The sequence below is a fragment of the Helianthus annuus genome, chromosome 11, assembly GCF_002127325.2.
Source record: "Helianthus annuus cultivar XRQ/B chromosome 11, HanXRQr2.0-SUNRISE, whole genome shotgun sequence".
In the NCBI taxonomy this organism is placed as follows: domain Eukaryota; kingdom Viridiplantae; phylum Streptophyta; class Magnoliopsida; order Asterales; family Asteraceae; genus Helianthus; species Helianthus annuus.
The window spans coordinates 166,776,099-166,789,885 of NC_035443.2; the positions used below are offsets into that span (position 1 = coordinate 166,776,099).

Below are 13,787 nucleotides of genomic sequence, written 5' to 3' on the forward strand. Positions count from 1 at the left end.
AGGGGCTCTCTCTCTCCCTCTCTTTCTCTTTCACCCTTCTTTATCTTCCCTAATATAACACACATGATTTTCTTATTGTTGATATCAATAGTGAAATCAATTATTGACTTGATAGTCAGAGGATGGTTTAGAGACCTTAGTCTCTTACCCACTCTAACGAGTTATATATGGTTTCACAGATATGGATGAGACAATGAAGACGAGGTGTGACTCTTAATCTCCTGTTGAAGACAAACCAACTCCTAGTTTCGATCCTTATTTCTATATCGGCGTCATCCTCGGGACCGACAATAGTCACATCTCGTTTCTTCTCTACTAAAACCACTATATCTCTATTATTCAAGTTACATACACGATCTCTGGATGGGGAACAATCAGATCTATACACTTTCAAGGATTGATATGCAACTTCTGGATTTACAACTTTTAAATCTATACTATTTTTAGCTCTCTATGTGACTTCTAGGTCTCAAACCTTTTCTATTTCAGGTACGTATTTCTCCCGTTAAAACTCCTTGAAAATGTGCTGCCTTAGATGAGTGACTATATATCTGTAAAATTTTGCTAAACTATTTTATTTGTTATCAATTCATTAAGATATGACTGCCTACAATTAAAATGTAAGGACACAAGATGGCAATAAAAGGAAAAAGGTGGAAGTATGATTGAAAAAGCGAAGAACCAGATCCATGTGAACGAGAAGTAAAAAAGTATGAGAACACCTTGGAAGCTAAAGCCCTGCAAAAAACACCAGCTAAAGTTTCCAATTAAGACTCTTGACCACCCAACAACGTGATAACAAGTATTTGGCTCAACTGGACGTGGTTCCATTGCAAATTGGTTTGCTGGGTGGTTCAATTGAACACGCGATAAAAATCTGGTGAATGCCGCACCACAGTAACAGATTACGGGGATTTTCATCAACCGTAAGATTAAAATAGAACAAAAATGTAACTTCAAATCTGTTGCAGGCGATAACCACATCAAAACGACGTCTAATTTGAGATGATCCATACACACCCAAACACACTTTCTATTCTATCACTCACTCACTCTCTATACTCTACTCTCCTCTCTAAATTCAGGCCAAATCCCTAATATCCCTTTCATCCCAACGCAATGATCCATACCTCAATTCAGAATCATCATCCCCCCTACAAAAAAAAAAGAAAACCCTAACACACACCCACACACACGCACGCTCGCACGTATGCTTTTTTTCATTTCTGTTGTAACTGATTCAACCGAACATTTTCTTGTTGCATAAAAGTATCATTTAGACTTGAAATGGCTATGGCGCTTGTGAAATTCGGTGGTCTAATTGATGTTTAAATTGATATTTAAGTTCGTTTTGCGAGTATAAACTCTGTTTTCTCAATAATTAATGTGTTTATCGTCTATTTTTGCCTATTTTTGCCGTAAGTTGTGATTATTCTGCACTACAGATAATGATAATGCGAAAAGCTTAAATCGATGTTCTAATTGATATTTAACTTTGTTTTACGAGTATTAACTCTGTTTTCTCCATAATTAATGTGTTTATCGTCTGTTTTTTTTTCATAATTTTTGATTATTCTTCACTTCAGATAATTCAAAAAGCTTAAATCGGTGTTCTAATTGATATTTAAGTTCGTTTTACGATTATTAACTTTGTTTTCTCAATAATTAATGTGTTTATCGTCTATTTTTGTTGTAATTTGTGATTATTCTTCACTTTAGATAATTCAAAAAGCTTAAATAGGTGTTCTAATTGATATTTAATTTCGTTTTATGATTATTAACTCTGTTTTCTCAATAATTAATGTGTTTATCATCTATTTTTGTCGTAATTTGTAATTATTCTTCATTTCAGATAATGCGAAAACTTAAATCCGTAATTCATATTTTAGTTCGTTTTGCGATTATTAAATCAGTTAATACATTTATGGTTTATGCAGTTAGGGCTAATCAGTTGTTCGTGAACATAGTATATTTGTTTGGAGAGTTTGTGAGACAGTTTTTGTATGTGACGTGTTAGCTTAAAATTTCTTAGAGGGTGCACATTAAGCCTGGAACAATCTTAAAACTGAAAGTTCTCGAGGTTATTGATGAGGAGATCAATGCTGCTGATGTTCAGTTTTGTGATGCTGATGATCTTGAGGCTAAACCTAGTATTCACGCGATCATATTAAGTTTTACAATATAGGACCTCTCAATGTATTATATTCATTATTCTGTAATAAAACAAAATTTCATTGTTTTTGTGACTTGAAAAGTGGAGAGACCTCGATCCAGATATGGAGAGAAAGGGATTCTTGAAATCGCTATTGGGGGATGACATTGTGAAGTCGGTTGAGGAAATTGATTTTTTAAAGATAACTGGGATAGCCGCGTTACTGAAGATGTTCTTGTGGCTCAAGTTTCTCATGGTTACGGGCTGGATCGCCACCAAATATTTCAAGCACAAAGGTACATAACGCAAAGAGATTACTGTTAAGAAGACAAAAGATGAGTAATTTTAGTCAAATAATTTTCTGGATTGTTACCACGTTTATTGGTTAGACCATATTGTGAGAAAATTTGCAAACTGTTATAGCATATATAGAATCTCAAATAATAAAAGTCGCAGAAATAAAGATAGGCCGTTTCTTGTAGTTTGCTTGTAATTGCTCATTGAAGCTTTATGCTCAAAATGTTATCGAATTCAATCCTAGGGAAGACCATGATGATTACCATATCAGAAGTTTCTTGAAATTGCAACGTGAATTAATGAACATACTGAAACTAGATCAGAATAAGGTGTTTAGAGTAGCTACTCATTGCTCGCGACACATTATATGTATCTGTTATATTATCGTTAGTGCCTTTGTCACAGATAATCCAAGCTCCAAGGCCTTTTTTTCAGTGCCTTATGCAGGGTCCGTGTAACACCCTGCTTTTTCATACTTTCCAAATTTGAAAGATCGTCGTGTATTTCTATTTTTTTGATGTTAGGCGTAAGCCTCTGGAATTTGATGTTGATGACCGAGTCCTCCTCAAGGTATCTCCCTGGAAGGGAGTAGTTCGTTTTGGAAAGAAGGAAAAAGCTCGCTCCTCGCTATGTGGGTCCTTTCAAGGTATTCGAAAGGATTGGCAAGGTGGTGTACAACCTCGACCTTCCTCAAGAACTAAACAACGTGCATCCAGTGTTCCATGTATCTAACCTACGGAAATGCCTAACCGACGAGGAACTGCATGTTCCCCTCGAAGACATGCAAATAAACGAAGTTGTACACTTTGTGGAGAAACCGGTCGAAATCATGGATCAAAATGTTAAGCGATTGAGGCCCAACAAAATACCCATTGTTAAGGTTCGATGGGAAGGAAAGCGCGGCGCCGAATTCACTTGGGAATTGAAAAGTGAGATGAAGGCCAAGTATCCACAGCTCTTCGAGCAGTCATCTTCTAAGATTTCGGGGACGAAATCTCCTAAAGGAGGGGAGACTGTAACGCCAAACGTCCCTAAACTTTAGGCTTTTGCCAGATTTGGTCCCTGAACTTTATCTATTTGGAATGTCTAGTCTCTGTACTATAATGTGTGATACTTTGATAACTTGGAATGTCTAAATCTATATGCTTGGAATGCCTAACCCTATATTTGGAATCTCTAAATCTATGTTGGAATGTCTAAATCTATGTTTGAGTGTCTAAATCTATGTTGGAATGCCTAAATCTATGTTTGGAATGTCTAAATCTATTTGGTGCTTGACTCTTGAGACTCGTGAAACTTGATTCTTGGCTGAACGAGAGACTAGAGTCTTGTCACTGGCGGAATCTATTAATCTTAGGAACTATTGGTGTTTATGATGTATTCTAGTTATTCTATTACTCAATAATACGCAACGCTTAATCTAATTCACAAAACGAATCAAAGACGGGAACGCGGAAAGGATTGGATTGACCAAGTGGCAATCCGATCGGATGACCACCTGATCGGTGACCACCCGATCGACCGGCCACCCGATCCGTGCACATCGCCTAGGTCTTCCTCACACACTATAAATAGGCCTGTCATATCACCATATTCCCTGATGTGACAGTCCCACTCGATCAGATGCACGAATCTCTCATTTCTTCGATTTCTTCGCGGTTTCGGTACGTTTTAGGCTAGATCCTTGTAATTTCTTAATCTACACTCCATTCTCTACGTGATTCATCGTTAAAATCACACTTTTCACCATGAAATCCCCGAGATATGAGCTCTTGAAGGTGATGTCATCATGGCGGTTTGTACAAACTGTTGAATGATGTCATTTCTGCCAAGATCTAGCTCAGATCTAAGGAATTTCATACGTTTTTACACTAAATCTAAGCTAAATCTAGACTTTTCATATAAAACTTGAGTTATCCTTATCTTTTCTTCAAACTTCTATTTTATTTCTGTGGAAACCGGGTCTGAACGGACTGTAGTCTTGAGGAATAGTCTAAAGTCGGCTTGGATCTAAATCCTTGCCAGAAAAGATGGCCAAAACATGGATTCCGACATGAACTTGTTAAGGACAGACGACTGATCGGACAGGGGTGATTCCCATCCGATCAGAACGCTTGTGTGCCGATGAGTTCAGCGTTGTCTCAATGCGTATCGTGCCGTCACCGTTAAATCAGAAACTTAGAAAGTTTACAAGATTACAAACGAGACAAGGATCACTAGATCGAGTGACAACCCAATCGGATGACCATCCGATCGAACAGCCACTCGATCGGATAACAGCTGTCTCATGATAATTCAACACTTAGTAACTTTTTCAGAAACTTGAAATCTTGGAAACCTCGGTCGAGTGACCACCCGATCGGATAGCTCTGATCGAGCAGCCACTCGATCAAGATAGCCAAGACACTTGAAACTTGACACTTGGGTCGAGTGACCACCCGATCAGATAGCCATCCGATCAGACAGCCACCCCTCCCCTCACACATAAGTTACCCGATCGAACGACGATCCGATCGGAATAATAGTCTATACTGTTAAGCAATCACTGTGAGTATACTCAATTCCCTTTTACTTTAAAACTTTGGGGTGTAACATGTATGCTATATAAACTACGAAACTTGTGATTTTGCAAGATGAACTCTATCCTACGTGTATGTGAAAACTTGTGCATTCTAGTATTCTATTTTGTGCTATGTGACCTTTAATCCAGAGTGTGTAGTTCCGCCTTAACAATAATAGCGCTATAGGGGGTGCACCTCACCCATTATTCTTAGGGGGTATTGTTAGGAGGATTCTAGTTTACCTTGAGTCTTGGGTAAACACTAAAGCATCGAGATACTTGGGCTATCACTGCTTGGACTGCGACACTAGCACGGCTGAAACTATTTTATTACTTACATTGTGGATATGAGTAGTTTAATCTATTATTCTATTATCAAACTTGTATACTCGCCAATACTTTTGTATTGGTATTTTAATACATGTTGCAGGCTAATAGGTTGCTTCGGAACACATGGAAATCAAGGTAGGAGATGCCTAGAAACGTCGCCTAGTTAATTTAGTCATTTGATCAATTTGAACAACGTTTGTTATGTTTCGGTACTTGTTGTTTATGGTTGTTGATTTTAGACCAATGCTATGAAATCAATTTAAATTCTATTAAAATATCTAATGTTATGGAATCTCATGAGCAAACTGAACGCTTAGTGCTCGCACCCTGATGTTTCCGCCATTGGTTGGGGTGTGACATTAAGGAACTCACGATCGACGATCGACGATCAACTACACTTCATTGAGGAAACGGTTGAGATCATGGATCGAAAAATCAAAACCCTCAAGCGTAGTAGGATACCAAAAGTCCGAGTCCGATGGAACTCGCGTCGTGGCCAGAGTTTACATGGGAACGGGAAGACCAGATGATGCGCAAGTATCCCTAGTTGTTTGCAAACAATACTTCCAGCACTGAGACTACTACGAAATTTCGGGGTGAAATTCCAAACTAACAGGAGGATGATGTGACACCCTGTAAAATGTTTAAACACTCTAGCTTGTCAGTGCCTGGACGCTAAATTTCGAGACGAAATTTCTTTGAACTTGGGGATAATGTGACACTTCAGGTTTCCCACATGTTCTATTATTGAACTAATTGTTATTAAATTTATTTGAATTGGTTTAATAGAGTAGGAGTTGGCTACAAAGCCAATATTTCCTACAAAGTGTAGGAAGCCATAAGAGAGTGACATGTGGCAATTAGGTTTTTTAATAAAAAGGGCATTAAGGTAATTTGATAATTATTTTATTTATGGAATTTATTTTATTATTAACTAACTCATGAGAATATTAAGGAAACTTAATATCTCTTTAATTTTGTATCGGAGGTTATCAATTACAGGAGGTTATCATTTCATGCGATTTTCATATCTTATTCGTAAATCAATTGCCTGATAAAAAATAATGACTTCTTCGACAAGTTCTTGATGATGTGTTTTACCCGTTAAAAGGTTAATGTTAATGTGTTATAATTCCCTTTGTATTAGTTGTTGTTTTAATTAATGAAACGTAGTTCACTGAGAGATATTGGTATTGTGTTTTAGCAGTTAGCAATTAATAAACACATTTCACTGAGAGATATTGATGTATTTTACTAGATAAAACACAATGTGACGAACCAGATGAAATACACTATCTTGACGCTGTGTTTTATCAGTTTCTAGTTTCTTCACATTGCGTTTTATCATAGTGTTGTGTTTTACTACAGTTGAAGTTGGATACTGGATGTGTTTCATAGTAGTGTGTTTTAGCGATAAAACACAATGTGACGAATCAGATGAAATACGAATTGAATGTGCTTTAGGAGAAGATGATGAATTGCGAATGGAATGATAAACATGGTGTCAATCGTGCTTATGTTTAAATCCGAATTTGTTATCTTTATCCATGATTCTAGCTATTTTGGTATGAAAGAGGGTTTTCTATAATTGGTTTTAAAGAGAGAGAAAGAGAGGGGAAATCGCGAGATTGTAGGTGGTGTGTTATTTATGACAGTTATTTGATTGATTTAAAACACGTAAAATGACAAGACTACCCCTATCCTATTATGACAATTAATTACTGACACACAACTATTAAAAAATGCCACTGACTTGATCTCAACCATTAAACACACTCATCGGATGTCTCAGAGCGCTTCCTACACTGTGTAGGAAAAACACACTTTACGCAGGTACCCTACTCTAGTTTAATATATATTATATGTGTGTTATGTGACTTTGAGTTAGTGAAATAATTAGTTTGTTGTTCGAACTCAACCGCACACCCCCATCACCCGTACACACCACCTCTAGTCGCACACCCCTCTAACTTCTTGGACTGGGCTGCACCGCACACCTACTTAGGCCCACTCTCAAAGCCCACTGGAAACCCTAATGGACCGCACACTTGTGAGGTAGCACACTTAGATGTGTGTAACCTCTTTGTGTATAAAAGGACCATGTCGGCCGACAATTGGGAAGGTTGCCATCAATCATTTTGGCATCAATCCCTAAAATGATTCCCTCTCTCTCCTCATCCATTTTCTCTCTCTAAAAACCCTAAAACATCTCCTTCCTTTTTGGGAATTTGACGGAAAAGGTTGCATTGAAGATCAGCAGCAATCATGTTTTCCTTTCGAAGCATCATCTTCCTCTCTTATTCCCGCACAACCTTTTTGGGAATTTGATGGAAAAGGTAGCATTGAAGATCAACAGCAATCATATTTCCCTTTCGTAGCATCATCTTCCTATCTTATTCTTGCACAATCTTACTTCACGAAACACAGGTTATTGAGTTTGTTGTTTGCACAATAGTTGAGCCTGCTTGATGAAATAACTGTTTGTTAAATGATTATACATGTTGTGTGTCGATGATATTATGGAATGTTCTTAAATAAGAAGCTATGATCATAATTTATATGTTGGTATGTTGACAAGAATCCGCTGATGTTATAAAATAGATGATGTTCAGAAAGACTAGGGGTTGTTGTTTCAAAGTTTAACTTTTTATTGATGATGACTCTTGTTTAAGACCAGATTTAGTTAAACGTCTTGATGCATATTATCTAAATAAGACTCTAAATCCATGCTAATTATTCACGTGATAGGAAGGATTATCAGTAATATATGGTTAATCGGTTTGATTAGAACAGGATCTAAATCGATGTATGATGATAAAATTGTTGGAATTTAAATGTTTTTAAAATGATACTACAATCTGTGTTTTGCTGGATAAATGTAACATCCATAATTTTTCCTTTAAATTTTATTAAATGACAACATACTTTTCTAACAAAATTTGGGCATGACCCGTTGGTAAACGGGCGGTACCCTGTTTTTCATAAACAAATTTCATTCAAACTTTATGCAAACATTCAAAAGACATAACATACACAACAAAAGATGACCTATCTTCAGTTTTGAAACCATAAGTTTATGTACGCACTTACGACAACCTTTCAAAAGACAACCATGACCAAACTAGTTTTAAGTACAAAGCATAGACATAAATAACTAGGTAATTTGACATTGACTTTATACAAAATGCGGAGCGCTTGACGGGCTTGAGGTGTGTTCGATCCGGGCAAAGCTTGATAACTAGACATGAGATTTACCTACATGATCACAACATCAAAACTCATTAGATCATAGTTTCCTTCTTTAACCCAAGAAATTAACTTACGGACTTGAAATAAACGTGACATTCACGACTTGTATTAAACTACATTCTTTCATACTTGTACGGTAGTGAGTTCCAACGGAACTCCATGCCAATCTTTCTAGTCTTACAATTTCATCATTCGACCCATTCAAGAGAAGGGTCCATTCATATATCTTAACCATACTTGAATCAAATTAGCACAAATATGAATAAACACATATCTAAAGTAAAACCAAAATTGTGCAAGTAGCGTACCTCGGTCTTGATCCCCTTGTTGCTTCACTTGACTCGAACTTTCTTCCTTAACGCCTACACATAACCATTCATTCTTTTAATTCATGTTTCATGTTCATTTACCCATATCAATCGATAAAACATCATACAATTTACTCATGCTTCATAAACATGTTCAATTCACACAAAGCTTATGGCTTATATGACTAGCATTTTCATTGAAGCATTTTGTCAAACACTTGATGTGCACATTACCAACCAAGCACAAAGTACAAGTATTTATTGCATAACCCTACTTATTCACCTTCTAATCTAACAAGAATCAATCAAGTTCATGATTTTCTTTCATCCTACACCATCTTAACTAATCTAATTTCTCTATCACATTCGGATTATTATCATTTCACCTCCATAATCACATCATCATAATTCATCATGTTCATCTTTTTCCTACAACAAGTGGGTATGAACCCTAATCATCCAAACAATCAAAATTATTCAAAATCTTCAGTCTATTACGAATTCCTAACTCAAAATTACACAAGATTTCCACATAATTTCATGATTGGGTTAAAACCCACTTTCTACAAATCAACAAATCAGAATTTTCGACTTACCTTGTGTTGAACAAGCTTAGATAGTTAAAGATTAGAGATCATGCATCAATTTAAGCCCTTAATTCCTTCCTAATCTTGTGATTTTCTGAAAGTTAGGGTTTGTTCTTGGCTTCTCCCCCTTGATCGATCCCACAAACACACCAGTAAGTGTGTTTTGTGTTTTCCCTTTTTCTTTTTATTTGTTTTAATTAAAACTTCTATTCTTTTTAACAAGTTTAGTCCCTTCACTTTCTTAGTTTGTTTATTTATCATTTAACTTTCCTTCTAACAAGTTACTAACATACTAAGTTAAATATAACATGACTAGGCTTTGAAGTAATATAAATAAATTACATATTTTGGGGTGTTACAAGTCTACCCCACTTAAAAGAGGTTTCGTCCCCGAAACCTTAATACATACCAAATAATGTCGAGTAAAGCTTCCTCATTTCATCCTCTAACTCCCATGTAAGATCCGATCCCTTCCGATGTTGCCATTGCACCAAGACTTGCTTTATAGTTTTGTTCCGAAGGTGCGTTACCTTAGAATCCTTGATAGCTATCGGCTTCTCGATATAATTCAATTTTTCATCCAGCTCAATATCGTCAAGGGGCACATATGCCGTCTCATCCGCTAAACACTTTCTCAATTGTGACACATGGAATGTGTCATGTATTCCCTCCAAAGTTGGCGGTAACTCCAACCGATATGCTACCCCCCAACCCGGGCTAAAATCTTGAAAGGTCCTATGTAGCGGGGACCTAGCTTTCCTCGCTTACGGAAGCGGATTATACCTTTCCATGGGGAAACTTTTAATAACACATAATCACCTATTTGAAATTCGATAGGTCGCCTTTTTAGATCTGCATATGCCTTTTGTCGATCTTGAGCCGCTTTTAAACGGGCTCGCACAAGATCGATCTTCTCGTTAGTTTTAGCCACCACCTCGTTGGGTGCAATTTCTCTCTGTCCCACCTCTCCCCAGCAAATTGGAGTTCTACACTTTCTTCCATACAACAATTCATATGGTGCCATTCGAATGCCGTTGTGGTAGCTGTTGTTGTATGAAAATTCCACCAACGGCAAGTGGTCATCCCAACTTCCCCCGAAGTCTATCACACATGCCCGCAGCATGTCGATAAGTGTTTGAATAGTCCGCTCGGACTGACCATCCGTTTGGGGGTGGTAAGCAGTACTTAAATGTAATTTTGTACCCATACTTTCATGAAAACCTCGCCAATATCGAGATGTGAATCGGGTATCTCGATCTGACACAATAGATACAGGAACTCTGTGTCGTGATATTATCTCGTTAACATAGATCTCCACCATCTTTTTAGAGGAGAAAGCTTCCCGAATGGGTAAGAAATGCGCACTCTTGGTGAGGCGATCTACGATCACCCATATAGCATCGTGACCTTTCCTTGTCTTAGGAAGCTTGGTCAGTAGGTCCATCGTCAATTCTTCCCATTTCCATACCGGAATCTCTAACGGTTGCAACTTCCCATATGGTTTCTGATGTTCTGCCTTTACCTGCAGACATGTCAAACATTTGGCAACATACTTGACAATATCACGCTTCATGCCGGGCCACCAATAACTTTTCTTCAAGTCCAAATACATTTTTGTAGCTCCAGGATGAACCGAAAATCGGGATTTGTGAGCTTCTTCGAGTAATACCCCCTTTGCTTCGCTAAACCGAGGTATCCAAATACGACCATACATGGTTTTAATTCCATATGATCTTTCTTCGAATTTATCCACAAACCCCTTTGTTCTTTCCTTTTTGGAATCCATTCCGCTTAGTGACTTGATTTGGGCTTCTTTAACCTCTTCGAGAAATCGAGGTGTAATTACCATCTTCATGGACTTTACTTGAATTGGAGGTGGGTAATCCTTTCGGCTCAGGGCATCAGCTACTACGTTAGCTTTACCCGGGTGATAAAGGATTTCACAATCATAATCTTTAAGAAGTTCTAACCACCTTCGTTGCCTCATATTTAATTCCCTTTGCTCGAAAAATTATTTAAGGCTTTTGTGGTCAGAATAAATAACGCTCTTCGTACCGTAAAGATAGTGCCTCCATATCTTTAAAGCAAATACTACTGCAGCTAACTCCAAATCATGGGTTGGGTAATTACTTTCATGCGTCTTCAATTGCCTAAAGGCATAGGCAATGACTCTACCCCTTTGCAACAAAACACATCCCAACCCTTGGTGTGACGCATCCGTAAACGCCACCAAGTCTTCCGTTCCATCTGGTAGGGTTAGTACCGGGGAACTCGACAGCTTTTCTTTCAAGGTTTGAAACGCCTTTTCTTGGTCCGCACCCCACAAAAACTTCTCATCCTTCTTGGTTAACTTGGTCAACGGCAAGGCCAATTTAGAAAAGTCTTGGATAAACCTCCTATAATAGCCTGCTAAACCCAAAAAGCTTCTTACTTCACTCGGGTTTTTGGGAGGTACCCATTTCATAACAGCTTCCACCTTTGACGGGTCTACTAAGATACCATTCGCATTAATAACGTGACCGAGAAATTGTACCTCTCTAAGCCAAAAAGCACACTTGGAGAATTTCGCGTACAATTTCTCCTTGCGAAGCACTTCAAGAACCTCATGTAAATGGCATGCATGATCGGCTTTACTTCGGGAATAAACCAGGATGTCATCGATAAAAACTATAACGAATCTGTCTAACATGGGCCGACAAACTCGATTCATAAGATCCATGAACGCTGCAGGCGCGTTCGTTAATCCAAAGGACATTACTAAGAACTCGTAATGCCCGTATCGCGTTCTAAAAGCCGTTTTCGCCACATCCTCATCTCGTACTCTTAGCTGATGGTACCCGGACCGCAAGTCTATTTTTGAAAACCAACTTGCCCCTTGTAACTGATCGAAGAGATCATCAATTCGGGGCAATGGGTATCGGTTTTTCATAGTCAGCTTATTCAACTCGCGGTAATCGATGCACATGCGCATCGAACCATCTTTCTTTTTGACAAAAAGTACAGGCGCTCCCCATGGTGACACACTCGGGCGTATAAATCCCTTGTCGAGCAATTCTTGTATTTGTACCATTAACTCCCGCATTTCTGTTGGGGCCAGCCTATAAGGGGCCTTGGCTACGGGTTTGGCATCAGGGTACAATTCGATCTTGAAATCCACTTCGCGTTCTGGTGGAAGCCCCGGTAAATCTTCCGGAAAAACATCAAGAAACTCATTCACAACTTCAACCTCTTCTATCTTAGGGGTATTTTGCTTAGTATCCACCACGTAAGTTAGAAATGCCTTGCTTCCATTTCGTACATACTTGTATGCTTGGATTATAGAACAAAGCTTCGAATTGAGATTCCTCTCCCCTTGTATGCTTACTCGTTTTCCTTCCGATGTTAACACATGAATTACCTTCTTCTCACATTGAATTTCGGCCTGATGCTTAGCTAGCCAATCCATGCCAACTATAACCTTAAATTCCCCCAATATCATGGGAATAAGGTCAATAGCAAACTTCTCGTCTTCAATGATTATTTCACAATCTCTACAAACTTCGTGCAACAAGTAACTCTAACTATCGGCTATTTTACTTCTAATGGTACGTGTAGTCTTTCAATTCTAAATGAGGGGTGTGACACTAATTCACTCGATAAAAACGATCTACTGGCACCGGTATCAAATAACACATACGTAGGCATCGAGTTCAATAAGAATATACCTGATACAACATTCGGGTGGTCCTTCGCTTCATCGGTTGTGATCTGAAACATCCTCCCCTTAGCTCTCGGGGCTTCCTCCTTTCTTGCCTCCTTATCAGTTTTCTGTTGAAGCTTGGGACACTCAGCCTTAATATGACCCGGTTGGAAACAGTTGTAACACGTTCTTGAAGGATTGGGACACCTACAGTATGGGTGTCCCTCTTGACCACAATTGTAACAACCCTTCTTCCCTTTCAAACACTCCCCCGTGTGTAACTTTCCGCACGTTTTGCATTTCGGAATACTACCCTTCGCCTTATCCTTCTTGCCTTGATCTTGAAATTTTGGTTTCTTTGAAGGGCTCGAGCTGGAAACATTTTCAGATACTCTCTTTTCGCCTCTTTCTGCCTGTCTTCTTATTTCAATCTCCCTATCTCGGGCCAAGTCAATGAGCTCATTCAAGGTTTCACATTTAGCAGGAACTATGAACTCCCGATATTCAGCCTTCAACATACCGTAATAACGGTTTATCTTCATTCTCTCCGTTCCTGCTATATCGTTACAGAACTTCAGCTTGTCAAGGAAAACATTGGTGATTTCATCAATGGTTTCATCTTTCT

At 38.3% G+C, this 13,787-nt stretch overlaps 1 protein-coding gene across 1 annotated transcript; it reads right to left on the reverse strand.

Annotated features, from left to right (window-relative positions):
• Nucleotides 1-8,392: 8,392 nt before the first annotated feature.
• Nucleotides 8,393-13,704, reverse strand: LOC110888726. The gene is made up of 3 exons (XM_022136237.1): nucleotides 13,188-13,704; nucleotides 8,897-8,950; nucleotides 8,393-8,594 (listed from the first exon to the last, which is right to left on the reverse strand). The coding sequence occupies exons 1-3, from the start codon at nucleotides 13,702-13,704 to the stop codon at nucleotides 8,578-8,580; spliced, it is 588 nt and encodes a 195-aa protein (XP_021991929.1). The 3' UTR covers nucleotides 8,393-8,577.
• Between the last annotated feature and the right edge of the window lie 83 nt (nucleotides 13,705-13,787).

Coding starts and splice junctions, on each gene's coding strand:
- LOC110888726 (XM_022136237.1), bottom strand. CDS start 13,704: ATGAAGATAAACCGTTATTACGGTATGTTGAAGGCTGAATATCGGGAG. Junction 8,951..13,187: donor CCACCCGAATGTTGTATCAG/GTATATTCTTAT, acceptor GGTTATGTGTAG/GCGTTAAGGAAGAAAGTTCG.